At 37.2% G+C, this 27,939-nt stretch overlaps 2 protein-coding genes across 11 annotated transcripts in view; one reads left to right on the top strand and one right to left on the bottom strand.

Moving 5' to 3' along the window:
- The window catches only part of TRIM37 (tripartite motif containing 37), a 240,633-nt gene that overhangs the window by 123,037 nt on the left and 89,657 nt on the right, over window positions 1–27,939 (top strand). Inside the window, exon 26 of one of the 10 annotated variants that reach the window (XM_025440880.3) lies at window positions 2,752–3,026. The exons of the other annotated variants lie outside the window; for them this stretch is intronic. Coding sequence (XP_025296665.2) covers window positions 2,752–2,755 — 4 coding nt within the window. The 3' untranslated portion in view covers window positions 2,756–3,026. Of the gene's footprint in view, window positions 1–2,751; window positions 3,027–27,939 lie in introns of those variants that run through there. 10 annotated transcript variants of the gene reach the window in all.
- Window positions 492–27,939, bottom strand: part of PPM1E (protein phosphatase, Mg2+/Mn2+ dependent 1E) — a 213,465-nt gene continuing 186,017 nt past the window's right edge. The window contains exons 2-7 of the mRNA XM_025440887.3: window positions 25,420–25,538; window positions 18,622–18,821; window positions 14,364–14,552; window positions 11,854–11,997; window positions 11,523–11,616; window positions 492–5,659 (exon numbers count right to left, since the gene is read on the bottom strand). Of these exons, the coding sequence (XP_025296672.1) occupies window positions 4,599–5,659; window positions 11,523–11,616; window positions 11,854–11,997; window positions 14,364–14,552; window positions 18,622–18,821; window positions 25,420–25,538 (1,807 nt within the window). The 3' untranslated portion in view covers window positions 492–4,598. The remainder of the gene's footprint in view (window positions 5,660–11,522; window positions 11,617–11,853; window positions 11,998–14,363; window positions 14,553–18,621; window positions 18,822–25,419; window positions 25,539–27,939) is intronic.

Genomic DNA, 27,939 nt, shown 5'->3' with positions numbered 1-27,939 from the left:
TATTTATACCTCCTTTACCCTAGATTGACCTTGGGTTTCTGGGCTCTCTCTGTTCTGTTCCACTGGATCACTAGGTCTGCTTTTGTGCCAGTACCATATTGTTTTGATTACTACAGCTTTAGAGAATATTTTGAAATTTGGGATCATGATACTTCCAGCCTTGTTCTTTCTTAAGATTGCTTTGGTTATTAAGGGTCGGAGTCTGGTTCTGATGATTTCTTCACTCCAGAACACATTGTTTGTTTTCATATGGCTCTGTATATTTTGTTGAAAGTGACACATCTTATGTAGAGCAGTGGATCATTTGGTGAATTGTTTTTACACCTGAAAATGGGCAGGCTTTTTCTCCTTGTTTCCTTTTTCTTAATTCAGACTTGTATTGCAGAGTCTGAATTAATCTCAGGTGTTGTGCTTGGTTTGAGGTTCATCATTGCTATGATTAACCTTAGCACCAAATTCTCTTTCCTTTGAATAAAAAGACAAATGACTAGTGGTTTTAAATTGCTGGATTTTATTAAGGTATTGGCAAAATTTCAACATACATCTTACCTGAATGAACAGTTTTAATAAATAAAATATGAAGGATCACTCATGATTACAACTGAACTCAAAAGTGAGCTGTAGAGCAGGTTTGTAAATTGATACATTTACTTAGTAAGAAATGATTCACTTCATTCGCTTCACTCCATAGAGAATTCTTTGCAAAGAAATGTCATGAACAAGGGAACAAAGCCTTCTCTCACCAAAGAGCACCTAGAGTTAGAGTTAACAATGATGTATCTGTGGATTATCTAATACATCAGAGTTTATTAGAGTATTTCCTTTTCCAGAACAACTGCTGTGTCACTCTGGAGTTCCCTGTGTTATTTCCTTTTTTCTAATTAGTACAATAAATAGTTTTCAAAATAGAAGATAAAATGCTGTTAGATGAAATAACAATTATTTTTCAACACAGTACCATTTGTCTGGAAAATAGTCATGTGATAATACTGGTGGTATCTTACTTTGAAGAAAAACATTTAAGCTATTCACAGGTTAGAACAGAAGAGTGGGTAATTTGTCCTTTAATATGACATGATTTTAAAAGGTGAAAAAAGTGTTCTTTTTGCTAATTTGTGACTCAAAGAAAAACTGTCCAAAATTATGTGACCAAAGCTATAGTATCCCCCTTTATGGCCTTACATAGGCGAGAATGGTCATCAAGTGAATAAATTATGTTTAAACACTTAAGTAATTTACAAACCACTTTCTCACAGCCTTGGCAAGCCTTTGATGGGGGAAGGAAATACTTGAACTACAGTGGTTTTATCTGTAAACACTGAATTTCTTTATGCATCATTTTTATCTGCCCATTGGATGTTGCACTTCTTACTGGCACAGTGTTCCAACAATGGAGTATGGTTGTCATAAAGATGTGGCGTGACACTATATACCACTGTAAATGTGGTCAGAATCAGACTCAGTGTTGACATTGACATTGTTGACACTGTCCTTGGAAAAGGTGTTACTTTCAAGGATCCTCCTAGTTAAATGCAACAGAAACTTTATAATCTTACTAATTCAAGGACAGTGGATGGCACTTCTAGGTAAAGAAAAGGTATATATATACATATATGTTTCCACCATCTTTAGCACAGATTTAAGTGGGATTAATGGCCCCAGAGTTTGGTGCTGTAATGTTGCTAAACCTCAGATAACCCTCAAAAGTACACATCTAGAAAGTGAACAAAGGAAACCGTTAAGTTAGGGACTGATTCCCTTTGAAACTCACAGTGAATGTACAAGGAGTTTGTAATGACTTCATTTGGTAACTTGAAGTCTGTTTCCCTAAGGAGTACTACACTTTCTTGTTTATATTTGTTTTACTATTTCCTATTCTAACACTTTAGCAGGCAAACAAATTGATGCAGATCATGTTAAATTGGAAAAGGGATACCGTCACTCTTAAGGATTGAGTGTAGAATTTTCACCACCACTAAATTACACAGTTAGTAAAAGTACAAAACACATAATTCACAGACTATTACCTCAGCATTAACAGTTAATATATATAATATATACTTTTATACTGTCTAATATTTTTACAATCACCAGATACACCATCATTAAATACAAGTTACAGAATGTGTAGATACCATTAGTTAGAGGGGTACTTATTGCTTACATTAGCAAGCAGCAAATAAGGGCACAGGATTTGAACTGAGGGGGAACTACTTTCTATCACCAGTGGCATTAAGATATAACACTGTATTTCACAAAGCACTGCTTTTTACCTAGTTTATAGAACCAAGAGCAGCATATATCATACCAATAACCACTACTTTAATATTACAGAATTGTAAAGGACTTACCTTACAAATGGTACCTAACTACTCTAAATATGCATGTTGTGAACAAATGAATAGTTGCTATTTTTCACAATATTGGTTTATAACTTGACCACACTAGAACTACTTTATTTTCTAGAGGGCTACTGGTATGAAAAATGGAATTAACACTGCTTATATAGTTAGATCTACAAAATTCAGACCCTTAAGGATGTGGTCTGTGTTCATCTGAGTTTCATCCAACCATTTTTCCCCACTAAAAAAAACCTTTCATTTATATCTTCTTTCCTTTCACCTTCTTAATTTTGATCCAAAATAGTAGCAATGGACAACTATAGAAAATCTTAGAAAATTTTAATTTAGGTAAGTGCTTTGGATTATAATGTGTACCAATATTCTGCTGCCTCTTTTCTTGTTTCCTTAGATAATTTGATTTGAAACTGATACTGACCTGATGGGTTGTTAACAAGATCTAGGCTTCAGAAAATGACAGATGTGAGTGAGGTCCGTGTAATGGGGTCAAACATCAGGTTGGTGAAAAGATTCTGGTACTATAGCTGGAGCCATGTTTACTCCCTCCTTCTCAGCCATGTGTCACAAGACGAGAAAAAATAAATTTCTTCAAAATGAAGAGAAATACTGATAATCTCTACTGCATCCAAATTCTTAAAAAATAAAATCTATAGATGAACAATCTGATCATTGCTAAAGTGAAGTTTCTATGTATTTGATACAGCTATACTGGCACCCAAAATATGCTACAGTCCCTTGTTTTTAAAATCTACGAATTTGAGTTTTCACTATGGGTCTGGGGAACATAATTGTATTATGTAAAAACATAAGCTGTGGACATTTTTTAGCAAGAGCTTTTGGTGCCTCCCGGTGGGATGAGTGGGCAGCTCCTAGTTCTTGGCATGGCTGGTCCACAGTTGACTAGGGGATGGTAAAAAGGTCATGTGGTGATATTCATGATTCTTAAGAGAATCAGAGGCTGCTTCATTGAATGAATCTGATTATTAGTTTATTTGCTGTCTTTAGTTGAAGATACGTTTCTAGCTTAAAACTACAGAAATGGCAAAAAGCAGACAATTTCAAATTATAAGTCTTAAAATGAGAAAGATGTCCTCTTTGCAGTCTGAAGTTACATGTAGCAGGACTCAGGAGTGTTCTCCATTCATAATTAAATAGACCTCACTCTCCCTTTACCTGCCTTCTCCTTTGCACTTGGCCTCTGGGCTCGCTTTAGGCAGTACTTTCAATCTCTTTCACACTGGTTCATTCCCTTAGGGGAAACAATTTTAGGGAAGTTTAAACCAGTATTTTTCATTCTCATTCTCCAAAGCCACTTTTTATTTTGTAGTAGTATATGCCTTTGCTGTGAACTTACAGAAAAAAAGGCAGAAAAAATAGAAATATTCTTTTTTAAATGGCAACTTGATTCTAGTATATTTGTACCTAACATCATCTCCATTAAACCAGTTTATTCCTGAGATGAAGGTACACTGAAAAATATCATAGCATCATAGGTTAAAACCAGTTGACAGCGGTCTTCTAAAATGACAAATAATAAAAAATCCCGCTAAAAGCACCATAACAGGTTATGAAACTCCCAAATAGCTACACAGCCCTAGGAAGTACTTTTTAATTCAGAAAATTTTCATAATCGTTTTTGTTACAGGAAAAAAAATCCGTAAATCTTTTTGACTATGTACCACCTCACAAGTCAGAAAATAATGACACGCTTATTATACTAGTTTTCCACTTTCATCATAACTAATTAAAACCCATATGGCTTTTAGTCTTATCAACCAAAAAAAGAGGGGAGGGTTTCCCACATATTCCCCCAGGCTTTTGGGGAACATCCCCCAACTAAATCTGATTCTGTATTAAGTTTTCCATAGATACAGTAGGCACATCGAACCAGATTTCACCTGCATTGAGATTTCAACACTAGATATCCTGACTAAAACAACTAATTCACAAACTTCCACTAGTGATGTGAAGGGATAATAAACTGGGGGTCATATGTAGGTGTGGAGACACATCACAGGGACCAGTTGTATAATTTCGCTAGTGAAACCGCCAATACTTTTTTTTTTTTGATTGAAAACACTACTTTGAGTTTTCTAGAGATCTATTTACATTTAAGAATTGAGCCACCCATGGTTTCATAATGAAGCACGTATGTTTCAGAAACATCTACCTTGTTCCTACTCTGATAGTGGTATCTTTATTGGGGAGAGCTAGCTAGCCTACTTTAAAGAGGAAGTATTATATTTTATAGCTCCAGGGGAGACCTGGGTCTGGAATGTCATTACTCTTTCTGAGCTTCCTCATCATGTTTGTACTGTATCCTTTCCAAATATTTTGCCTCCATGGCAGAAAACTTCTGAACATTCTGTTTCTCTTCCCACTCCGAATAAGTGAGGACAGACTAGTGCCTATTTTGTGGGAAGGCTCTTGACCAGACATAAATGAATACAGCTTTGGATTAAACCTGAATCCATGCCATCTCTTTGAATAATGATAGCGTAAATGAGACAATCTGGAAACTCTCTTTCCCAGGAATTTGAACTGTTCATCTTCCAACCTAGGACAGACAGGAGACAAGCTCTCCATTCTGTACATCTGCTGCCCTGTTGAACCCAAATTAAAAGAGGGAAACTCTCCAGCACCACCACTCTGTTCAGGCAATGATGATTGAACTGATTTTTTCTCCATTATTAGCTCATTAATAGGATTTGCTTTCTTTGGTGCACCAGGACCAAACATCTCAATTGGTGACAAAAACTGGGCACTGTGAGGTTTGCTTGCTTCTATTTGTGTGAGATCTAGGTAGCCCGGGTCTTCCAGCACGTTGATTTGGGACCCTGGGCTCAGGCTAGTTCTATCAGTGAATGAATCCACGCGCCCATCATAGCCTAGATCGGCTGGTGCTGAGCACTGGTGCTGAGGCCAAGGGCGTTTGCACTCTCCATGATTCTCCTTATCATCCCCACCATCTTCTTGCCCTCCTTGAAAAGAGTTCTCTGTCCAATCTGATTCCTCACTAACATTTACAGCTTTGTTCATGTCCCTCAGGAATACCACAATAACAGTGATGTTATCACTTGACCCAGCATCACGAGCTGATGCAACTAATTTGTGGGCAACCATGCTACTGTCTCCATTATTCTCCTTCAGATGGTCAGACACAACTTTCACTGCCTCATCAGGGTTCACGGTGTCATAGAAGCCATCACAGGCCAGAATGAGGTAGTCTTCAGTTCCATCCAAAACAGTAGAGGCAGAATCTGCATCCCCACAGATATATGGCTTATGTTCAGCGTCTCCTGTGGGAATTAGAAAGTAGGTCAGATTTTGGTTTACCTTGCACGAAAGAATGTTTATGGCCAGTGCTTTGATCACAATTTACTGGGTTGTGATCTGAATTTATCGAAAGAATTTATAAACTAGTGTCAGGTAAAATACTTGAATTCTTTGTTATTCACCTGCTGCTCACGCCTTACTCTCAACTAAGTAATTGCTTACACTCTGAATCTTGTGCCTCTAGCTATGATTTAGGTTTAGCTAAGCATGGCAGCAAATGTCGAATCTAAATTTTTTGCTGCATTGAAAAATTCAGTGTTATATGGGAAATGTCTGATTAACAGGTATACTTTTTTATTAGTAGTTAAGTTTGATTTAATTGAGATTTGAGAACAAGTCCACATTGAAAAAAAAAACCCAAGTTGTGGTCATTCTTTTCATTAAATACTTACTTTTCTGTCCTTGTTTTCAAATTAGTAGCTTTATGCTGCTAGCACAGAGAAAGGTTTGAGTTACAAGGGATTTTAAAAAATCAAGTCCAACAAAAGTCATCCCAAGATTCAAACGAGAACTAGAATGTAAGTCTCTTGGTTCCCAGTCCAGTTTGCTTTCTACTTTTTAATGCTGCTTTACTTGTAACTTCTAGAGAACAACTGGAAAATGTATGACCACATTTCTCTCACCTTCAGGGACTACCATATTCTTGCCTTCTTCATTTGTCTCTGATCCAACCTCTGCTTCCCCCGCCGTCTTTATTGCTGTTGTTCATTCTTCACTTACGAACAATGGTGAGAACCCCCAAAGCCCTACTGGGGCATTGTTTCTCTTCTGTTTATTTTTATTTTTTATTTTTTTAATGATAGTCACAGAGAGAGAGAGAGGCAGAGACACAGGCAGAGGGAGAAGCAGGCTCCATGCACCGGGAGCCCGATGTGGGATTCGATCCCGGGTCTCCAGGATCGCGCCCTGGGCCAAAGGCAGGCGCCAAACCGCTGCGCCACCCAGGGATCCCTCTTCTGTTTATTTCATCCACTTACAGAATGACATTTGAGCTGGGCCTTGAAGGTTAAGTTAGTTATCACCAGGTAGAGAAGGGCTCTCAGTTGAAGGAATAGCATAAGCAAAGACACAGAGGCAACTGTTTACATATGGGGTGCTTGGGAGTGGAGACAGAAACCTAGCCTAATGTAGGCCCAAGGTCTCCAGGGTATCTATCACCAGACTACCGAGGAAATCATATGCAGTCCATTCTGGATCTTTCAGATCTAGAACACTTCCAGATCCATTCATTCTACATTCATTGTTTTCCTCTGTGTATTTGTAGAGAGCCTTGCCAGAGGGTACTTAACCTATTAAGTCACCATAGTTTATTAGTACAACTCGTTTATTACTTCTTTACATAGAAAATAGTGTATTTAGCAATAATTCCTAGATTAGGATCTCATACTTGGGAAACAGTAGTTATTATTATTATTATTTTTTTTTTTTTTGGAAACAGTAGTTAAAATGTATAAAATGTTTTGTCATTTGTAAAGTAACAGCATGTAGCTTAGTGGTTAAGGATGCCAGCCCTGGAGTCAGATACCTGAATCCAGATCCTAGCATTTGTTACTTGCACACCCACATCAGTTACTGTCCTTTCTATGGAACTAAAAAATGAAGATAATTACATATAAGTTATCTGGCCATATAATCACTGTTTCTGGTATCTGTTCTAGGTTCTCTCCTATCCAAATAAGATTCTCTCCAACATTTCACATCCCTGTTTAATCCTCAAATAGGCCCAGAAAGCTCAATAGGAACCCTAGAGATAACTGCTAGAACCAGTATGGGCCACGTTCCCTATCCAGCAGGTTTAATGATTGGGGCACCCTGAACAACAGATACTACTAGATAAGAAACTAGTCTTTTTCATACAGTTGCCAGAACTATCTTCCCTCAAACATGGTTTTGACTCCATCAATTTCACTTTTATACTATATGATGTCTCCCTGTAGCCTGTGAGAGCTAATCAAAACTTCCAATCATGGGATTTAGTGTTCTTCACCAATCAATCCACTTTACTAAATTTCCCTGTCCCCTACTCCACCTGATTATTATTATCATCATTATTATTTTCTGAATTCCAGCTCTAAAAATAAATGTGATCTGAGTCATACTGTTCCCAAAAATCTTGTTTTAGTGCTTCAATTAAAAGGCTACTGCAACTGTTAGTTTGGAACAGAACATACAAAGATTTGCACAGGGAAGATGCTGCCAAAATTCTGGCTTTTCACCTGCTCTACTGTTGGATGTCAAATTCATGACATTTTGCCCCCAAATTTGGTAGGAGGGCATGATTATTATCCATTTCATGGTAGAAATGGCAACATCCTTTTATCTTCAACCTCCTCTCTCCATATGCTAGGAGAAACATATCATGCCTCTGTCAACTCTGGATCATAAATCTGAAGGGTTCACGAAGAGAAACAGTTGAAAAGCTTTTCTTTTTTTTCTTTTTTTTTTTTTTTTTTTAAGCTTTTCATTTTTAAAGCTTTAAGTGTCACTTATTTTCTAAGTAGAGTTGAACTCTGCTTAGGAGTCCTTTTTCTTGTCCCTGCTTAGCCCCTGATTTTATTCTCACATTCTTCACCTCTCTCTTCCAGTTAAGCTACTGGATTTTTGGTAGATGGCCTAGTTTCCTACTTCAAAGAAAATTAAGTTTATCAAGCCTGAATTCCCTCAATTCCTACCCTCCGCCCTTTTGTTTTAATCTAGAGAGACTCACCGACTGCACCAGCTACACCATTGTGCCAGGAGAAGAGGGCTCCACTTCCTTCTCAAAGCTAACCTATGCTCTGGGATCTAACTCTCTTAAGACTCTGGCTTCTCTCACTCTCATTTTCAATTTCTCTTCTACTTGCTTTCATCTTTTAACCTACAAACATACTCTGATCTAAACTCCTTTTCCTAAAAACAAAAACAATAAAAGCAACTCTTTCCCAGATCAGTTTTCCCTCAAGCCACCACACTATTTCCTTTATCACTAAATTGCCCAAGAAACTAAATCTACACATGTTCTTTTTGTTATTGCTCATTTTCCCCTCACCTGATTTTCTAGTTTTTTTTCCATCTACTAATCCAAAACATTGCTCTCATATGGTAGCAATTAGTTCCTATTTTCAAAATTCCATGTTTGGTTTTTTTTTTAAGATTTTATTTATTCATGAGAGAGACAGAGAGAGGGGCAAAGACATAGGCAGAGGGAGAAGTAGGCTCCCCATGGGGAGCCTGATAATGGGACTCGATCCCAGGACCCCAGGATCACAACCTGAGCCAAAGGCAATAACTCAACCACTAAGCCAACCAGGAGCCCCATGTTTTTTTTAATCCACATTCTCATTTGACTTCTGTAGCACTTGACCCTGTGACTACTTATTCCTAGAAATCCCCTTCTAGTATCTGTCATAGCTAGCTCACTTGTATATCCCTGATCCCTTCTTGATTTTCTTCAGCAGCTCCTTAATAATAGCACTAATCATTTGGTGCTAAAACTGTGCCAGGCAGGGCTCTATGTATGGTGCATTTATTATATCATTTAATACAAAAACTCCGTGAGCCATTTACTGTTACTATTCCTACTTTTACCCAGGAATAAATAAACACAAAAGTTAACTTCCCAAGGCCCACAGTTTGTAAAGTGACAGAGTGAAGATACAAGCCTAGAGAGCATGACTTCATTGTGTTAGTCTACCTTAAGTAAGAAGTCTTTATCCTTGGTCTCTCATCTCTACCAGTTCTTCCTGGGCAGGCAATGCCATCCATGCCTATAGTTTCAACTAACATAAAAAATATTACTTAACAGATTGCTAATATTATTTCCAAAATGAGATGAGTTCCTGCATCTCTATCTGGAACTCAGCTCCAGATCTGCATTTCTGACTATCAATTCTTTCTCCTAAAATATCACATAGGTATCTAGAATATAGAATATGTCCAAAATGAACTAATTATCTGCCCTCCTCCCCACCCCACAAACTGCTGCTGCTTTGTTTTTTTCTTTTTTCTTTTACAAATGCTTTATCATCTCAGTCACACAAGTCAAAAACCTGGAAGTTAGCTTTCCTCCACCCCCACAAGCTGTCACTTATGTCCAATTTCTACCTCCTGTTACCCCTTTTGAGCTGCCCTCATCTCTGTAACAAACTGAACCAACAGCCCCTGAATGATCTCATCTAGGCGCTCTAGTCTGTCTTCCATACCGTCATCACAAATACCTTATAAGCCTGATCATGTGGCCTCTCTGCTTATTCACCTGGTAAGAGTCTAGATTACTTAGCCTGGCATATACGCCCGCCCCTTCACAATCTGGCACCAACACTTATTTTTATCTCATTCCTACCCTCTGTCTTAGCCTCTTGTACATACTGCTGTTCCTAAAACATGGCAGGCTCTTTCAGATGCTCCTGTATTTCTTACTCCCCTCCCCCTGGAATTTCCTTCCCTACACACTGTCCTCCACATCTAACTTAAAAGTCACTTCCTCTAATGGAGTCTGCCTTCTTCTCTCAGACCGTCTCTTATTCAAGGACATTCTTCCTTTGCTTTTAGTTTCCCCTTCTATTATATTTTTAGTAGCAAGAGAAGACAGGTATTCTCTAGTAAAGTTGGTTCTATGACAAGCATTAAAGATACCTTTCAATACTCTGACAAAGACCATAAGATCAAGGGGAATTGTCAGAAATAATTCTACATGGGGATGTGTTTCAGAAATGAGAAATTTCCCCTCTGGGGTCTTATTTCAGAGTTCCTAATAACTCTCTCAATCTGAGATAAAAACTAACCCTCATTTTTTCAGAAGTACTTGCAGGATCTTTCAGCTTTTGCTTTCTCTCTCAGCCTTCTGCTGCTCACATTTAGGCCACTTCACAGCTTGCCAGCACCTTCCCAAAGAGTGGGAGGAACTCATATATCACTGGTGAAACTGAATCAGTCCTTTGAGATTTTGTCAATGTTCTGGAATGTTTTGGTAATGATAAGCAAAATTGGCGGATTACATGTGAATTCCATTTATCCATATTATCCCTATGTTAAACTACCTCATTTAATTTCTTTAGGAGGCAGGAATGAAGAACTGCAGTATCCATGCCTATCACCCATAAAGACACACAGATACTGATGTATTCTTCTTAAAAAGCTACACCATGAAGCCTAAAATATAATAAACCCAGGCGCCAAAATGAAACAAAAATAGCAACAGGACTGTCTTTGAACTTACATCCTTGCATTTTGTCCAATCAGTTTTAGCTGTTTACTCTCTAAGTTTTAGACCGTTTCAGTGACTTTCCTTCTCTTGAAGAATTAAGGTTCCCAGGGAGACAGATTCTTTGAAGCCCTAGGGTTATCTGGCAAATCACTATATTCCACACACAAAAAAATTGTTTTCATCTAAAAAGTACAATGTTTATGTCCTTTTATAATTCAGTGAAAATAAGATATAAGCAAGGTAAAAATATAGGGAGGGAAGCCATCCATTCTCTTGGAGATACTGAGTTAAGCTAAATATGACCCAAATTGTAATGAAATGAGGATCACTGTAGTTTTAAGCAGATTTCTGTCCCAAAGACCAAAGGCTTCCATCAAAAAAAACAAACAAACAAACAAACAAAAAACTATACTAAGTTCTACATTTCTTAATATAGTTCCCTTTCAGTAATGGAATTTAAGTATATAAATGAATAGGATAATTAATTAAAAGGCATTATCTAATTGTTACTTTAAACAATAATAATCACTCTGATAATATAAATCACCGTTTCAGGTTCCCTTATTGTAGCAGAATTAATATGAGACAATGAGCTAGAAGAGGACAGTTTGGAGAAACAAAAAGGAATCGGTTTTTCCTACCAATAGCTCTGGAGACCGACAGACTTCCATTCACCCTCCAGGCACCAAACCAGACTACACAACCTCCAAGAGCCTCAATTCGCTGCTTTTCATCCTAAAGAGCAATGCAATAGAAAGAAGCAAATATTGGATTCAGGATGTACTTATCTACCTTAACAGTAAACAACAGATATAATACTCATCAGCTTCCTGGAAAGGTTCTCTTTATTACTCCTATGTAAGATGGGCATGGTTGCTCCGATAATGGTGGTAGTCATAATAAGCAAGTAAATCTTAATTAAGCTAGAAACCTGCCTCTGGCATGTGCCCTCCCAGAACAGAGCACACTTACCTCCCTGTCCGGTTTGTGCGGCTTCATTAGCTCAACAGCTTGACCTTTTCTCACAAGCATGACCTGGGAATCCCCAACCCAGGCCACATGAAGCATGTTCCCTCTGATGAAAGTCACCACTCCTGTAGTCCCACATCTTAAACTCTGAAAGTAATTTAAATAAAACTAGAGTCAGTAAAAATAAATAGACTTCAGATTCTCATTGAGAAGCAATTTATATAGTTAACACAAACTTTTAGTTGGGGGCTAGACTATTAATAACTTGATTTCACAATAAACAGCAATTCCTGTTTCTCAGTGCATTTTTATAGGCATGAATGTATGTGCACACATTGATTTTATCTACGATATGCAAGGCAGGATGATTTTTCATTTCATTTTATGTACAGGTACGAAAACTATGGCAGGTTATGTGACCTTTTCAAGAGTGGGTAACTCATTAGTACACAAAACAACTGAAATTCTTCTTCCTCCCAGTCCAGGGCTCAATCCACTACAGCAACCCTTAAAGGTTTCCATATGCTGGTTTCTGTTTTGTTATTGACCTATACAGTATGTGCAGGGGGAGGGTCCCAACAAAGTATCTGATTGGTACAAATGCTCCCATACTCTAAATATTAAGATAGGAACCAAGAGATAACATATATTCCCTGGCATGCTAAGTTGCTTATACTTTAAAAAAACAACAAACAAACCTGCAATCATTTTAGGGGCCTCTGCTTTTGGAACACTGCATAAAGAAGAGCTTGAAATTTCACTGCAATAGCTCAGTACCATTGTACTTAATGCTCCTGATACTACTACATGAAAATGACATCTCCATTTGACATGAGTCACCACTAAATAAGCATGACTTTCTGTTACCAAGGACTTGGCCTAAATTAGAACCAATGCGTCAAGGGTGGTAAAAGGCCCCTTGTATCCAATGAGAAAAACAACTTCTCATTTTCCCTATATAGGGAAAGTTTGTTACAAATCCTCACCCACCAATAAAATGTCTTCCCACACAGAATGTTCAAAGACTCAGCCCCCTGGAACACATGATAAAGACACTTCAGTGCATATGCCCTGGAGAGAACAGGAGGTAGGGCTGCTTCAGCAACAGGAATAGCTACTTTCTTTCCAGCAGTTAGCAGCACATGGAAGGAAGCAGGAGAAGGAGAAAAGTAACTGCTGAGACAAACCTAAATTATTCAAAAGAACTACTGGCAAGACTGAGAGACACTAGGATCACTGGCAAAGCAAATGAGGTGAACAGGGTCAGAAGGAAAAAAAAAACAATTTTGAGGACACAGAGGAAAAAGGACAGAACAGAAAAAGAGAACAAAGTGATTCTCTTAGTTTCACCTTGGCAATTACAGATCACCTCTCAGGGGCCAGGTCTTGTCCTCAGCCAAGGTGATGACAGCCAGTAGCTCCAAGGTAGGCAGACCTGAGCAGTGCCAGCCTTTGAGACTCTGGGATGTTCTGATGTTGACAACTGTATTTTGTTTTCTAGCCCCACCTCTATATGTAGACCCTAGTGGTCACTGTTGTTGGATTCACATAGTAATCTAAACTTGGGGTATAGGTTGGGAAATACAGAACGTTTTCCTTGTTTAATACCAAATAGTTCTGAATTATTGTTTCATTGATCCAAATACCACTATTGATGTGTAGCGTAACAGTGAGATCAAAGAAATGGAGTAAATGATGACCCTACTCTTTCCAAGTCCTTTTCTAAAAACAGTTAATGTTTCATTCATAGGGCAGGAGTCTTATTTTTTATATGTATAGTAATTCTGTAATTACTTTTAAAAATTAAAAACTATTATCTTACTGTTGGCCCCCAGTTAGAAATGAATATAGAGTACTGTATTCATATACCAATACCCAGAATGATAATTAGATTAAAATTTTTACATTTATTTTTTAATTTTAACTTTTAGATCTTAATATAGAGCCCCTATCATTCATTTGGAGGAAAAACCTTAGGTCTGTTTAACCTTAAGAAATTAGGACATGAGCTCTGATTTTTTTTCCTGTAAGAGAAAATCCGTTCAAGAATCATCTAAGGATTTGCTCTCTCCAAGTAAATTTTCCCTCAAGCATTACACAGTAAAGCACTGCCAACCCATTTAGAACCAAATGTATGGGAGTAATCCAGCTTCTGTTTCCTTTTTCGTCCATTGTTTTAATTACGGTATCCAGATCTTGTCAGCAAAAGTCTGCTTGGTCCTAGTGTGAAGCTGACAGGCACTGGTAAATAACAGATGAAACTCACCTGCTAAATCCAGCTTTCTAGAAAATTATAGCTTAGGAGTTTCTCTATAGTACATCATATCACCCTATTACAACCCCAATGAGAGAATTAGAACTACAGCAGAATCCAATAATGTGGGTCAAAAATACAGGTGGAAAGAACTTTAATGCCTGCCCCAAAAGAAAAAACCCAAAATAGCCCTTGAACTGCAGGCCTAGTTGAGCTCAGCTAGTGCATTCAAGGCTGGAATTAAGAGAAAATGGCATACCTCCCTGGCTGCTTTCTGCACAAACCGTTCATCAGTGACCCGAAAAGCTCGGCACAGAGCCTCAGCAGGATCATGGGGGAACATCTCCTGGCGTACTAAATTAACATGCAGGTGAATGGAGGCATAAATAGCAGCATCCACTCCCCCATGGCCATCAAACACTGCAAAGTAAGCTTGTTCTTCTTGGTCCTGTCAGTAGAAGAACAGACACAGGGAAGTTAGGTACAGCATGACTCAAATCAACAAACCCATTCTCCTCTGCAGCATTTGTCACCTAGACAGTAAGACTAAATGTTTCTCTTTTTGATATGCCTGATCGACTGCTAAAATACCTGCACTATTAGGGCATCTGTATTTACACACAGAACGCTGGAACACATGCTGGCCAATAAGCTCAGGCTGAAATGCCCTCTCAGTGAAAGTTGTTGTCTTATACCATGGAAACCGCCCACATGCAGTTGCTTCAAAACTGCTGTTACAAGTTGTGGGAAGGAGGAGGAAAGAGAAAGTATAAGGAGGAACTGAGCAAAAGCTGTTCTGGATTGAGTTTTTTTTTTTTTTTTTTTTTTTTTCAAAATGAAAGTATCCTAATATAATTGGAAATTGAGAACAATAGGAAATAATTGGCTTTCAGCAAGCACAAGGCCAATTAGGTTGTTTAAAATACAGAGATAATGAAAGCATACATATACTTCTATAATATCAGGGGATCCCTGGGTGGCTCAGCGGTTTGACGCCTGCCTTCGGCCCAGGGTGTGATCCTGGAGTCCCAGGTTTGAGTCCCACATCAGGCTCCCTGCATGGAGCCTGCTTCTCCTTCTGGGTGTGTCTCTACCTCTCTCTCTCTCTCTCTCTCTCTCTCTCTCTCTCGAATAAGTAAAATATTAAAAAAATAAACTACAACATCTTCATAAATCATAGTCCTATTGAATACTTCCCATAAATAACAAGAGTCTCTAAGACTGGTTAGCCAGACTTAAACCACATCAGATGTCCAAATGCCCTGTAACCATTTTTGCCTTGTCCCCTAACCAAGATTTAGCTTCACCCTTCCTGGCCCATCCACTGCTTGAGGCACTAAGGCAACTGCCAGAGGAACTTCATCTAAACCAATGCTTTTTCTTAACAAAGGAAACCTATAATCATAATACTACATTTAAGCCAATAAGTAGTTTGCTTCTTTATCTTCAACTCCAGTGTTTACATCTCAGATCTAGCTCTCTTAGTAGAGAGCTGAACTGACTGAACTCTCACTTGAGTCCTCTTTGGCTCCGCTTAGACAGTAATAATCATTTTCATGTGCAAGCTTTGACTTAATCTTTTAGGCTCTAGGAACTCAGATGAGTCCAACCCCCTTCATTTAAAGGAAATCTAACATACAAAGTAAATCATATCATTTTCTCGTGCTTATTTTCTCATCTGTTAGGTAGAGATGAGTTGCTATTTCATGGGGATTTGGAAGAACTATTAAAACCACAGGTATATCACAGGTGTTTTGAAAAAATTCTTTTTAGGGGAACCTGGGTGGCTCAGTTGGTTAAGTGTCTGACTATTGATTCAGCTCAGGTCATGATCTCAGGGTCTTGAGATTGAGTTCTGTGTTAGGCTCTGCACTCCGCACAGTGTCTGCTTGTCCTTCTTCCTCTATTCCTCTCTCTCTCAAATAAAATGTTTAAAAGAAAGAAGAAAATTATTTTTAAAGGGCATACTACATTTACAAAAGTACCAAACTTAAATGTCCATAGAGTAAAAACACACAAATATTATGAAATCAATACCTAATACAGACATTACAACTAGTTAATTTAATAATACCATCTATAATGCCACTGAAAATTAACTGATTAAACAGAACTATCTTGAAAAAAAATGTCCAGACTATAGACTTTCTACCCATACTAAAGCAGTACTCATTTTTAAACAACTCAGTTGGGAAGATAAGAGTAAAATTGAAGAAATAGCATATCCAAGCAGTCGTTAAATGATGAGTGAGCTGATGTGGGATCATCATCACAAAGAGGGAGGGGACAATAGCCTTTTTGAGGCCATTAGAGTATATCTTTAAACAATGTGAGATTGGCAGGAGATTCTTAAACAATATAGCATCTAAAGAAATAGAAGAGACCCAACTGGATCTCTTAAAATTAGTATACCATTTTAAATTTAAAAACTATTTTTCAAAAAATATTTTTTCCCTGTTATAAAGATGATGTAGTATTTATTTGGACTAATAAAGAAGTATAAAGAAAGAAATCTATATTATCCCACCATTCACAGATAACCAGTCTTTCTTCTATATAAATTTTTTGGATACAATTAGGATACTATACATAAAATTTTATATCCTGCTTTTTGTCATTTATCATATGACAATAAGATTAGTATTTCCCCTGTCATTAAGTATTAATGAAAGACACTTGAAATGGATATGTGCTATACATCTCATGAGCATATCATAGTTACTCCCTATATATGACCTTGATCATTTCTAGTTTATTACTGAAAATGTTATGTGTAAGACATTTATGTCAAACAAAACATTAATGTAAGAATTTCCTGTATTTGTGTCCTTATAAAATTAAAAGTGAAATTACCAGATCAAAGATAGTGAAAATATACAAGGTTCTAAGCATGTGTTGCCAAACTGCCTTCAAAAACATTTCTCTAGGGGGTCCCTGGATGGCTCAGCGGTTGAGCATCTGCCTTTGGCCCAGGACGTGGTCCTGGAGTCCTGGGATCAAGTCCCACATCAGCTCCCTGCATGGAGCCTGCTGCTCTCTCTGCCTGGTCTCTGCCCCTCTCTCTCTGTGTCTCTCATGAATAAATAAAATCTTTATTAAAAAAAAAAAAAAACATTTCTCTATAGCAAAGTGTTCCTTTCTGAGGTAGGCTTTTGGGCTGATTTTGAGGCAAAATTGAAAACCAACCAGGTCAACAAATAGCAACAATGCCGTCAGACCTGGGTATAATCTTCAAGTGGGTGTAATGATAGAAGGATCATTTATCACATTAAAGTTAATATTTAAGGAACCCCTGGGTGGCTCAGTGGTTGGGTGTCTGCCTTCAGCTCAGGGCGTGATCCCAGGGTCCTCGGATCTAGTCCTGCATCAGGTTCCCCACAGGGAGCCTGCTTCTCTCTCTGCCTGTGTCTCTGCCTCTCTCTCTGGGTGTCTCATGAATAAATAAATAAAATCTTTTTAAAAAGTAAATATTTAAGGTTACATTTGCATGGGCATGGTAACATTTGGAAACAAGGATATTCAAATATTCTAAAGATATCTGGAAACAAAGCTGATCTATCTTTGTAACATAAGCACCAATTACCAACCTACTATCACTGCTCATCAGACCTTGACAGTCAGCTAAAATTTAAATTTAGCGGCTAAATAAAGGAAATATTGTGCTTTGTATAAATTACTACATGGTAATTTTTAAGTTACGAACTTGAGTGAAGAAAAGAGGCAAGTGACAGGCAGAGGAAACTTACCTCTATTGGCACTAACATATTTAATAGGAAAAGAAGAGGAAGATAACAAGAAAATGGTTATTAAGCTGACAAAGCTCATATGATCCAATTTGTCAGTCACAGAGATTCATGAAATGTAATTCCCATCTACTTTCCCATCTCAGAAACCAAGATTTAGAAAAGGAAATCACAGGAAATCAGAAAACAGTCTCGGTTTCAAATTCACCCTTTTATGTTGCTTCATCAACATAGTAATGTGGGAACTTAATAAACATCATCTGATTTTACTGTAGTTTCCTTTTAAACAGCTTTATTGAGATATGGCAGTTTTCTTTCACATTTGTATGTTTATAGAATAGCTCTGGAAGTTTATCCCACCAAAAAATTGGTAACTTCCCTTGCCTTCATGGAGGGGAATTGAGCATCTGAGAGACAAGAGAGAGATTTTTGTTTTTGAATTCTGAACCATGTGAATGCATTACCTATTCAAATAATATAAAATTGGGTGCCTCGCTGGCTCAGTTGGTAGAGCATGTGACTCTTCATTTTGGGGTATGAGTTCAAGCCCCACATTGAACATAAAGCTTACTTAAAAATAAACCAAAATAACATAAAACAGTTTTGTTTCTGCTGTCTAATACAAGCAAATTTGTGCCATTCTGCCTTTCATCCTACTCCGACCCATCAGAGATACTATCAGTATATTAGCAGTTCTCCTTTTAGAAAAATAGGACCATGAAGGTGTTTGTTTTGTTTTTAAAATTTCATTGATTGTTGAGAAGGGCCCTTTACCTCAAGATTGAAGAGCATATTAAAGTCAGGAATGCAGACATGTTTGTCTTCCATTTTCCTGCGCATGTTTTTGATGGCATGGATTGATGTCTCATAATAAAGCTGGGGTCTCCTGCGGAGAGGGAAGTCTTTCACCCAGCTGCAGCAAATCTCGTGTAGTTTGCTGAAGACCGAACGGGCCAATTTCATTGTCTCAATCTCTGAAAGAAACACAGACACTCCCAATGAAGAGCCTTGTAAAGCTGCTTTTCACTTGCCCACTTGGTAAAGACAGAAGTAGGTCACCTTCGTCAGGCTCTTCCTTAATAGAAGAAATTCCTCAAGAAAAATGAAATGTTGCTTCTGAAGAGAAAAAATGACAACCAATCTAGTAGAAAATCATCAGCCAGCAGCTGCCACTATGAAATTCTTATGAGAAAACCTCTGATCAAGATTGGATCTATTCCTAGACTGGATTTCTTCCAACCCTCAAAGTGCTCTGGCCACTGCTATCAAGTTCAGAGCACTGGTTCGTTCCCTTTTGGTTGGTTGCCACAGTTATTATCTGGAGAGCCAAGCTCCCCATGCTTAGAAGAATGACTGAAATATGAACAGTAGTTATCCAGCTGATTGGAATATGAAATGCCCATGAAAACATCATCTATTTACCAACCACAGGAATGAGAGTTTACTTTGATTACCATTTATTTGTCTTTGTCTTTTTTTCCTGACCTCTTCCTTTTACCTCCCTCCAGTTCCTTAACTTCTCTCCTATAACTGATCATAATTTGGAACTAAATTACACATTTTTCTTATCTGATGAATTTTTTAATTAAAGTTTTTGGCAATAGCTTAAATAGTTTAGCTAAAAAATTAAATGAGGTAGAAGTTTTAAAAGTCTATAAGGAGGGGGATCCCCGAGTGATTCAGCGGTTTAGCGCCTGCCTTCCGCCCAGAGCCTGATCCTGGACTCCCAGGATGGAGTCCCACATCAGATTCCCTGCATGGAGCCTGCTTCTCCCTCTGCCTGTGTCTCTGCCTCAATCTCTCTCTCTGTGTCTCATGAATAAATAAATAAATTCTTTAAAAAAAGTCTATAAGGAAAAAAGTTTTTAAACTCCGTGTATATAACCCATAGCAGAGATAGCAACCTGAGGATTCTTCACACTAGACTGTTAAGTCTATTACTTGACCTGTCAAGTGGAGTAGATAACCTCACTTTGGAGGCTGATTTGCATCCCTCAATGGACAGATAGATGTGTAAACATTTTAGGCAATATAGAATAGTACTGAAGAGATTGTATCTCACATCATCCCAGCTCCAGTTGTCCTCTATTCATGCTGCAGTTATTAAATAACTAAGGGGAAATTAAGTTTCCTCAAGCCAGTATTTTAGAGATTCCTACATCTTAGGTAAAAACATTTAGAATTCTCCAAAAATTATTTTTTACTTTACTAAATCAGATATAGCTTGACAGCCTGAGAAAATGTGTACCAGATGGGCAATGGTTGCACGTGACTCCTCTGATCTAGAACACAGATCCCACAGGAGAGAGACTGTGTTCTAGCATGGCCTAGGAACTCAGGCTCCATTTTTCTATTCCTTTCCCTGCCTTACTTTAATCTGCAAGTACATTTACCTGTTTTTCTTATTCAAAATCCTTTCAACAATGACTATATTCAGAAAGCTTATCTCAAGATTTGCATTGCCTTTTTCCCCCTCATTAACATAGTACAGGGTGGTAAACAATGTTTTTTGACTATGTCGCCCCTTGATGTTTTTATATAACTGAAAATAAGGGTATGTTTGAAAGAGAAAGGAAATTCAGAGAACAAGTACAGCCTGATATGGCTGTATGGCTTAGAGAGGAACTGAAGCTGATAGACTAGCCAGTGTTTTGACAAACTCCAATTTTTTTTTTTAAGTACCAGTTGCCAGAGACTATCTCTTTCTGCCAGCAATTACCTATTTGTATCACTCCAACACATCTGGTCTTTGCAGCAGCATAGGTGTGAGTTTGACTCACAACAGTGGATTGCAAAACAGTAAGTGAATTTGGAAACATGGAGTGGGATGAAACAAATAACATACTATCAGGATAGTTCCCAGGTTCCCAAATAATAGAAACCATTATATCATTCTTTGGCTTGTATATTATTCTTATTATATAGATTTGCACCATCCAGTAAGGCTGCTTACTAATTAAATATGGCCATTTAACTAAAAGTCAGTTTTTGGGTCACATTGGCTATATTTCAAATGCCCAGTAAGTACATTTAGCCACTGGCTACTACACTGGACAATGCAATTAAAAAACATTTCCATCATCATGCTATTGGGCAGCACTGGTTAGATTACATTGTTTAGGGGAGGTGGGCAATACCAGCTTCCTCTAATTAGTAAACCAGTAGATCTGTTCCTATCCTCTCCCAGTTCCTTCTTCCCTGATGTTCCCATTACACCATTTACTATAGCTCTTGCTACATTTTGTAACAATATTCTTAAGTGTTGGTTATATCCTCTGTTTCTGGAACATTACACAAACAAGTAAAACCATTTTCTATCACAGGTCTATCTGACTCTGACATCCATGATCTACATTTCCCAAATAATACTGCAGATGCAGATTGTGTCTTATTTGTACTTGATTAGTCATAGTACAGTACCTAGCAGATAACAGGGACTCATTAGATGTTTATTAAATAAATGAATATGCAAGGTTATATTAAGTTACTAAAAAATTATGTTTTTTGAATGTCTATTCTGCTTTACTGATCTCTCCATCTATTTCTACAGTGGTGCCATTATTTTAGAATTACTATAACTTTATAACATGTTTTTGTATCAGGAGGATTAGTTATCCTACCTAATATAACTTTTAAAAGATGTCATTTGGTAGTTTGACATGTTTATTATTCTCAATGAATTTTCTAATTATTTTGCCAAGTTTGAGGGGAGAAATCTGTTGCCACTGCGTTTGGGGTCACCCTGAATTTATAGGGTAATTTGCAAAAAAAATTGATGTCTTTTGCATAGCAAGTCTTATCCGGGAATAGGCTGTATTGTTTTTTTGTTTTTTTTTTTTTTTGGCTGTATTGTTTCATTAATTGAAATCCTCTTTATGTTACTCAACAAGGTTTTAATATGGGATCTACAATCTTTTCTTTTTTTTAAGTAATCTCTACTCCCAATGTGGGGCTGGCTCTAAATCACAACCCAGAGATAAAGAGTTACAGGCTCCTACAACTGAGTCAGCCAGGTGCCCCAAGATCTTCATATTTCTTAAAAAATTTATTTCAGTTATTTTACTTTATTTCCTATTTTGAGTCAGAACTTTGTTTTACTGTGTTATTGGCTACTTCACAAACATTCCTCTTTCTCCCAGAGACATTTCCTTCTCTGCTCTTAGTTCATTTGCATCCAGGTTTCACCCCTAGATGCACATGAACTGAGAGTAGAGAAACATTCATTTCCAGCTGATTAGATACACATTCTTCTGGCCATAGTGATTGGCTCAGGAATTGGAAATAACCCAAGTTGGGCTGGTTAGAGTGAATCCTGTAATTTATGTAAGAGCAACTGAGTAAAGTTACTGCTACTTTCCTGCTTGATTTGAATGAACCTGGGCAGATGAAAGACCTTGTGCTTCTAGCAATCATCTTGCCACCACATGGAGCCTGAGAATAAAATAAAAATTAAAGTGGGGTGCCTGGCTGGCTCAGTTGGTAGAGCATCATGGGTCCAAGCCCCATATTGGATGTGGAGCCTATGAAAGAAAGAAGAGAAAGAAAAAGAAAAAAGGAAAGGAAAGGGAAAAAAAAGGAAAGGAGGAAGGAAGGAGGGAGGGAAGGAAGGAAGGAAAGAAGGAAAGAAAAAAGAGAAAAGAAAAGAAGAAGAATACAGCTGAGATTTGGAGAAATGCCAGGTTGGGAAGAATCATATGAAGCCTTGAATCTAGCTGTGTAGCTCATATGTTGAAGCGTAGCCAATCTATTCTGTTTTGCTGAAGCAGTTTGAGTTGTGTTCGTGGTCACTTGTAACCAAAAAAAATTCTTAAGTATATATTATGCGTAAATGCTAGATTTTGGTCTGAGCCAAATTTTGTCCTACAAAGTCCATGATGTATCATACAGTTCTACTTTATTAAGTTTATTTTTAAATTATGAATGGAGGGGTGCCTGGGTGGCTCAGTCAGTTAAGCGTCTACCTTAAGCTCAGATCATGATCTCAGGGTCCTAGAATTGAGCCCTACATCTCAGAAGGGAGCCTGCTTCTCCCTCTCCCCTCTGCCTGTCACTCCCTCTGCTTGTGCGTGCTCTCTCTAATAGATAGATGAAATCTTTAAAAAAAAATTTCTTAAATAAAGTTAGGAATGGATAATTGAATTTTATCAGATGCTTCTTTGGGCATCTTTTGAGATTCTGGTGTTTTTCTTTTGACCTATTAATATATAAAATATGCTAATAGACTTCCTATAATTTTTGTTTGTTCATAAATGAACTGAATGAATGAATGAACTGTTGTACTCAATATACAAATATTTTACTTAAGATTTTTTTACATTGAATGAATGAATGAATGAACTGTTGTACTCAATATACAAATATTTTACTTAAGATTTTTTTTACATTGACTACTAAAACTGATATCTCATTTCCTTTTTTACTTTTGTTTCAGGCAGGTTTTGGTATCAGTGTTATGCTTTGCAAATGTCCTTCCTTATGCTATTGGAGATTTCATTTTACAAAACATTGGAATTGTCTGTCTTTGCTCATTTGAAAATGTCCCCCTGTAGAATCACCTATTTTTTGTTCTTTTTAGAAAATAGCTCCTTGACAATCTTAATCTCTTCTTCTTAGGTAAAGCTTATTAATTTGTATTTTGCTAGAAAACACCCAGGTTTTCAGATTCATTTGTATACACAAAGCTTTCATAATTTCTTCAGTGTTAGTGTTAATTTTCCCCTTCTTTTTAATTTTTACACTGGGATATTTCAAATTTATTTTAGGTTGTCTGGACAGGAGTTATATCTGCCAAACTAAATGTGTAACAACAGATACACAAGGTCGTTTAGCAAACATTCTGGTAGAGATGACAGAAACATGGAAAGAGCTTTAGGTTAATGATTTTTTTTTTTTTAGTCTGTTTTTGGAAACAACTAAGAGGAGACACAAAGGCATTTCAGTGGGGATCTAAGTGCCTTTAAGCCAGTGACAGCAGGCCTTATTCTGTAAGCTCATTTTACACTCTGATGTATGGATAAACACAATATACCCTGTAGAGATTCTCCTCACGGCAATTCATACTGAGTGACTTGGGTTAAATAGATTAAGGACTTGCAAATAGTTAGAATTACAATAGATCTTTCTGAATCACAGCCTTAGCAAGGAGACACTACTAGGTAATCTCTTGAAAAAATACAAAATCAGAATGACCAGTGATACCACCAAAAGACAAAGACCCCTTCATTTCAGTCTGCTATCTTATGGGGGTTCAGAAAATGCTTCCAAAACAGGCATGCAGGGCAACACTTCAGTCTTGCTACGTTAAGTATTCTCCTTCTGCAGGGAGTGTAGAACATCAGTATATAAATAATTGCTGCTTGAAATGGAAAAATAAAATAAAAACGGTGTGAAAAAGAGAAAATTGTCCCAAGTAGCAATCCGCCCCCTCGCAGCTGTAAATTACTCATTAGTCGTTAATGTCACTGTACTGAGCTGGAGCTGAGTCAGCCGCCACCCAGGCTGCAATGAAGCAGAATTCAATATCCCTCATCTTTTCGTTACAAGGCTTTGACTTCATGCATCAGTACCAGAGGAAAGACCAGTGCTGTGTAGCAGGAATTCCATCCAAGTTGACTCTGGAACAATTTGGTTCCAAGTGAATCAATTACTCTCAGTAAAAACAAAAGGAGGAATTCCTTTCTTGCCAATTTTCTGTCAGAAATGATCTAGAGAGATAAAGGAATAACAGAAATGTTTACTTTTATATCTGCTTCAAGTTCTCTGGGATCTAGCTACTCTGATTCATTAATATAGGCTTTGTTCTTTATGCACTGTGTTTAAAGGCAAATGCTTAAAATAGAACAAAGTGAAATATTAAAATTCCTTAATAATTTTGAATTGTAATTCCTAATTTTTACAAAAATTGGTATTTCTTCAGAGCCTGTCAAATATGTATAAGCCTAATATGTTTTTATAAGCCTAATATGTTAATCAATATGCCTTCATTAATAAATAATTTGCCTAGAAAAAAGATACACAGTGATCATGCAATTAAATCACATTTACATAGTTGTTATGGAGAACTCTACTTATATATTGGTAGAATAAAATTTAATATAATTAATGAGAAGTTTTGTTACAACTGATTTCTTGAATTTTTATATCATTTTTTACTTGGATTCTTTTTTTTTTTTACTTGGATTCTTATAGGTAAGCTAAATATTTTAAATAGGCCTTGCTCAAACTCTTCCCTCACTCATCTTTTCTGTTGTGTCTCCACACTTCTCACTTTACTCTTTCCACTTATCTAGGCATTATCTATGGTAATATTCTGTTATGATAATCTCTTGCTCCAGTTATTATCACGTTTTTAAAATATACCTGTATTTTTTCCTTTATCCCTCCTTTTATTGATAGTTTGAAATATACATATATATACTTTTTTTTTTTTTGCATTTTTTCTCTTACTACCACTACAAAATCAGTAAGTGGGTAAACATAATTAGGCTTTATATTGCGTATACACTTTCTGTGGATTACTACACATGAGAAGATTTTAATATTTTTAAACAAATAATGTAGAAAGGTACTCACCCACAGTCCCTTCTGTGCCATCTGTTTCCTTTGGGATATAATGTGCAGAAAGATCACTCTGAAGGACTTCATCTGATGTGGCTCTGGCTAAAGCAGCAGCCAGAAAGGAAGGGCAATTACTGAAAGAAAAAGGGCTACTTCAGTAAGAATTAGGAAGTGATAAATTTAACATTACTAATTATTAACATATCTGTCTCCAAAAAAAAAGTTTTTAAACACTATTCAACACATATTTATTGAGTGCATAGTATATGCTATGCACTCTGCCTTGTGACTGGGTTCACACTGAGGAATAACACAAACATGGCTTCTGACCCAATAAGGCTTATAATCTAGCTAAGGAGAAAGACAATAAATAAGTAAACAGGATACTATTTAAAATTGGGATAAGTTTTATAAAAGAAACAAACAGGATAAAATGAAAGAATAACAGAGGGGGGTACCTACTTAGAAGGGTCAGGAATCCATATCTTGAAGGATAAGAAGATTTGGTTCTGTGGGGGTGGGAAGTTGGGAGACAGTATTCCAGACAGAGAAAACAGCATGTGTAAAGATCCTTTCTGAGAGCTTGGTATGTGTGAGGAACTGAAAAAAGCTCAGAAAAGATGAAGTATAGTGGATAACGAAGAAAGATGGCAGAGAATAAGGTCAGAGGGACAGGCAATAGTCAGTTATATGTACCTTTTAGATCACAGAAGGGAATTTGGATCTAACACAAAGTGCAGTGGGAAGTCATTGACGATTCTGAGCAAGAGGGGCGCATGGGTGGCTCAGGTCATGATCCCAGGGCCCTGGGATGGAGCCCTGTGTCAGGCTCTCTTCTCAGTGGGGAGTCTGCTTCTCCCTCTCCTTCTGCCCCTCCTCCCACTCATGTTCCCTCTTTCTAGCTCTACCTCAAATATATAAATATATATATGTATGTATATGTATATATATTATATATATATTATATATATGTGTATATATATATATTCTGAGCAAGAGCATGCCATAACCAGACATATGAATTAAAATATGACTTTGCTGTGCCAAAGGAAATCAGAAAAGAGCAAGAATGAAGGAGGGTGGTCAATAAAGAGTTTGTTGTAAACCAGGTGAGACTGAAGAAAAAGTAAGAATGTTCTAGAGAAAGAAAATACAGAACTTACTGATTATTATTATATAGAGATGAGAGAAGCGAGTTAAGGCTGAGTTTTGCTTTGAGCAACTAGGTGAATGGTGGCATCATTCACCTAGATTGAGAAACCAAGAAAAGGACAAGTTTGTGGAAGCAAAGGGTAAAAAAGAAAACAAGAATTAATTTTAGCATATTAAATTGGAAGTATCTGTGAGATATCCTAGTGAAGGTATCAAATGAAGTGAAAGTTATTAGATACTCTACTGTGGAGCTCAGAGAGGTTAGAAAATTTGGAAGTCATTAATGTATGGATGATATTTAAAACTATGGAAAAAAGAATACATAGGAAGAAATTATAAAAAGAGAATTGCCTCATATTTTCCAAACCCTTTCAAAATAGGAAAGTTATCTCATGCCTCACCATTGCATGTTGAGGAGTTATGGGAAAGGTGTAGATAGTTTGCTTCTTTAGTCACCATGTTTTACATCAAGCAGCTTTCATCAAGAAATTGTACCCAAGGAATCTCACCTGCACCTGACCTCACTGAGTTCCTAAAGCTATGACCTGAGCCTGATGCCATTAAGGGATGGAACTTTGGGAAACTTTATGGGGTGGGGTGGGGGAGTGAGTATATTTTGCACGTGTGAAGGATGTGACCTGTGGGGCCAGAACAGACATGGCAGGTTGTTTTTCTAAAACAGACCACAACAATATTTCTGGTAGCTGGTATAGCTGCTTTGGCAGTTCCGTAAAATGGTGAAGTTATTCTATAGCCCAGCAATTCCACTTATAGGTATATATCCAAGAGAAATTAAAAGCATACATCGACGCAAAAATGTGTACATGAATGTTCATAGAAGCATTATTCATAATAGCCAAAAAGTAGAAACAACCAACTGTCCATAAACTGATTATGGATAAATAAAAGGCAATGTATTCATGCAATGGAATATTATTCAGCCATAAAAGGAGTAAAGTATTGATATATGCTACAATATGGATAAATCTTGAAAACATTATGGTGATATAGAAGTCAGTTACAAAAGACCACATACTTTTTGATTCCATTTATATAAAAGTCCAGAATAGGCAAATCTCAGAAACCGAGAGTACAGCAGCAGTAGCCTAGGCAGAGGGGTGAGGTGAATAGAGAGTAACTGTTGATGGGTAGGAGGCTGCTTTTTGGAGTGATGAAAACCTAAATCTTGGATTGCAGTGATGGTTAAACAATTATAAATGTACTAAAAGCAACAAATTGTACACTTTTAAAGGAGTAACTTTTATGCTATGTGAATTATATCTCAATAAAGATGTTTAAACCATTGAATAGAGGAGATGAAAGTAAGATTAGAATGGGTAAGTGGGAGGCAAGAGGGTGTGGCAGACACAGAAATGGGCAGTA

Source organism: Canis lupus, chromosome 9 (assembly GCF_003254725.2).
Source record: "Canis lupus dingo isolate Sandy chromosome 9, ASM325472v2, whole genome shotgun sequence".
Taxonomy (NCBI): Eukaryota; Metazoa; Chordata; class Mammalia; order Carnivora; family Canidae; genus Canis; species Canis lupus.
The sequence above is the reverse complement of the archived record's forward strand: the minus strand, read 5'-3'. Positions and strand labels throughout refer to the sequence as shown.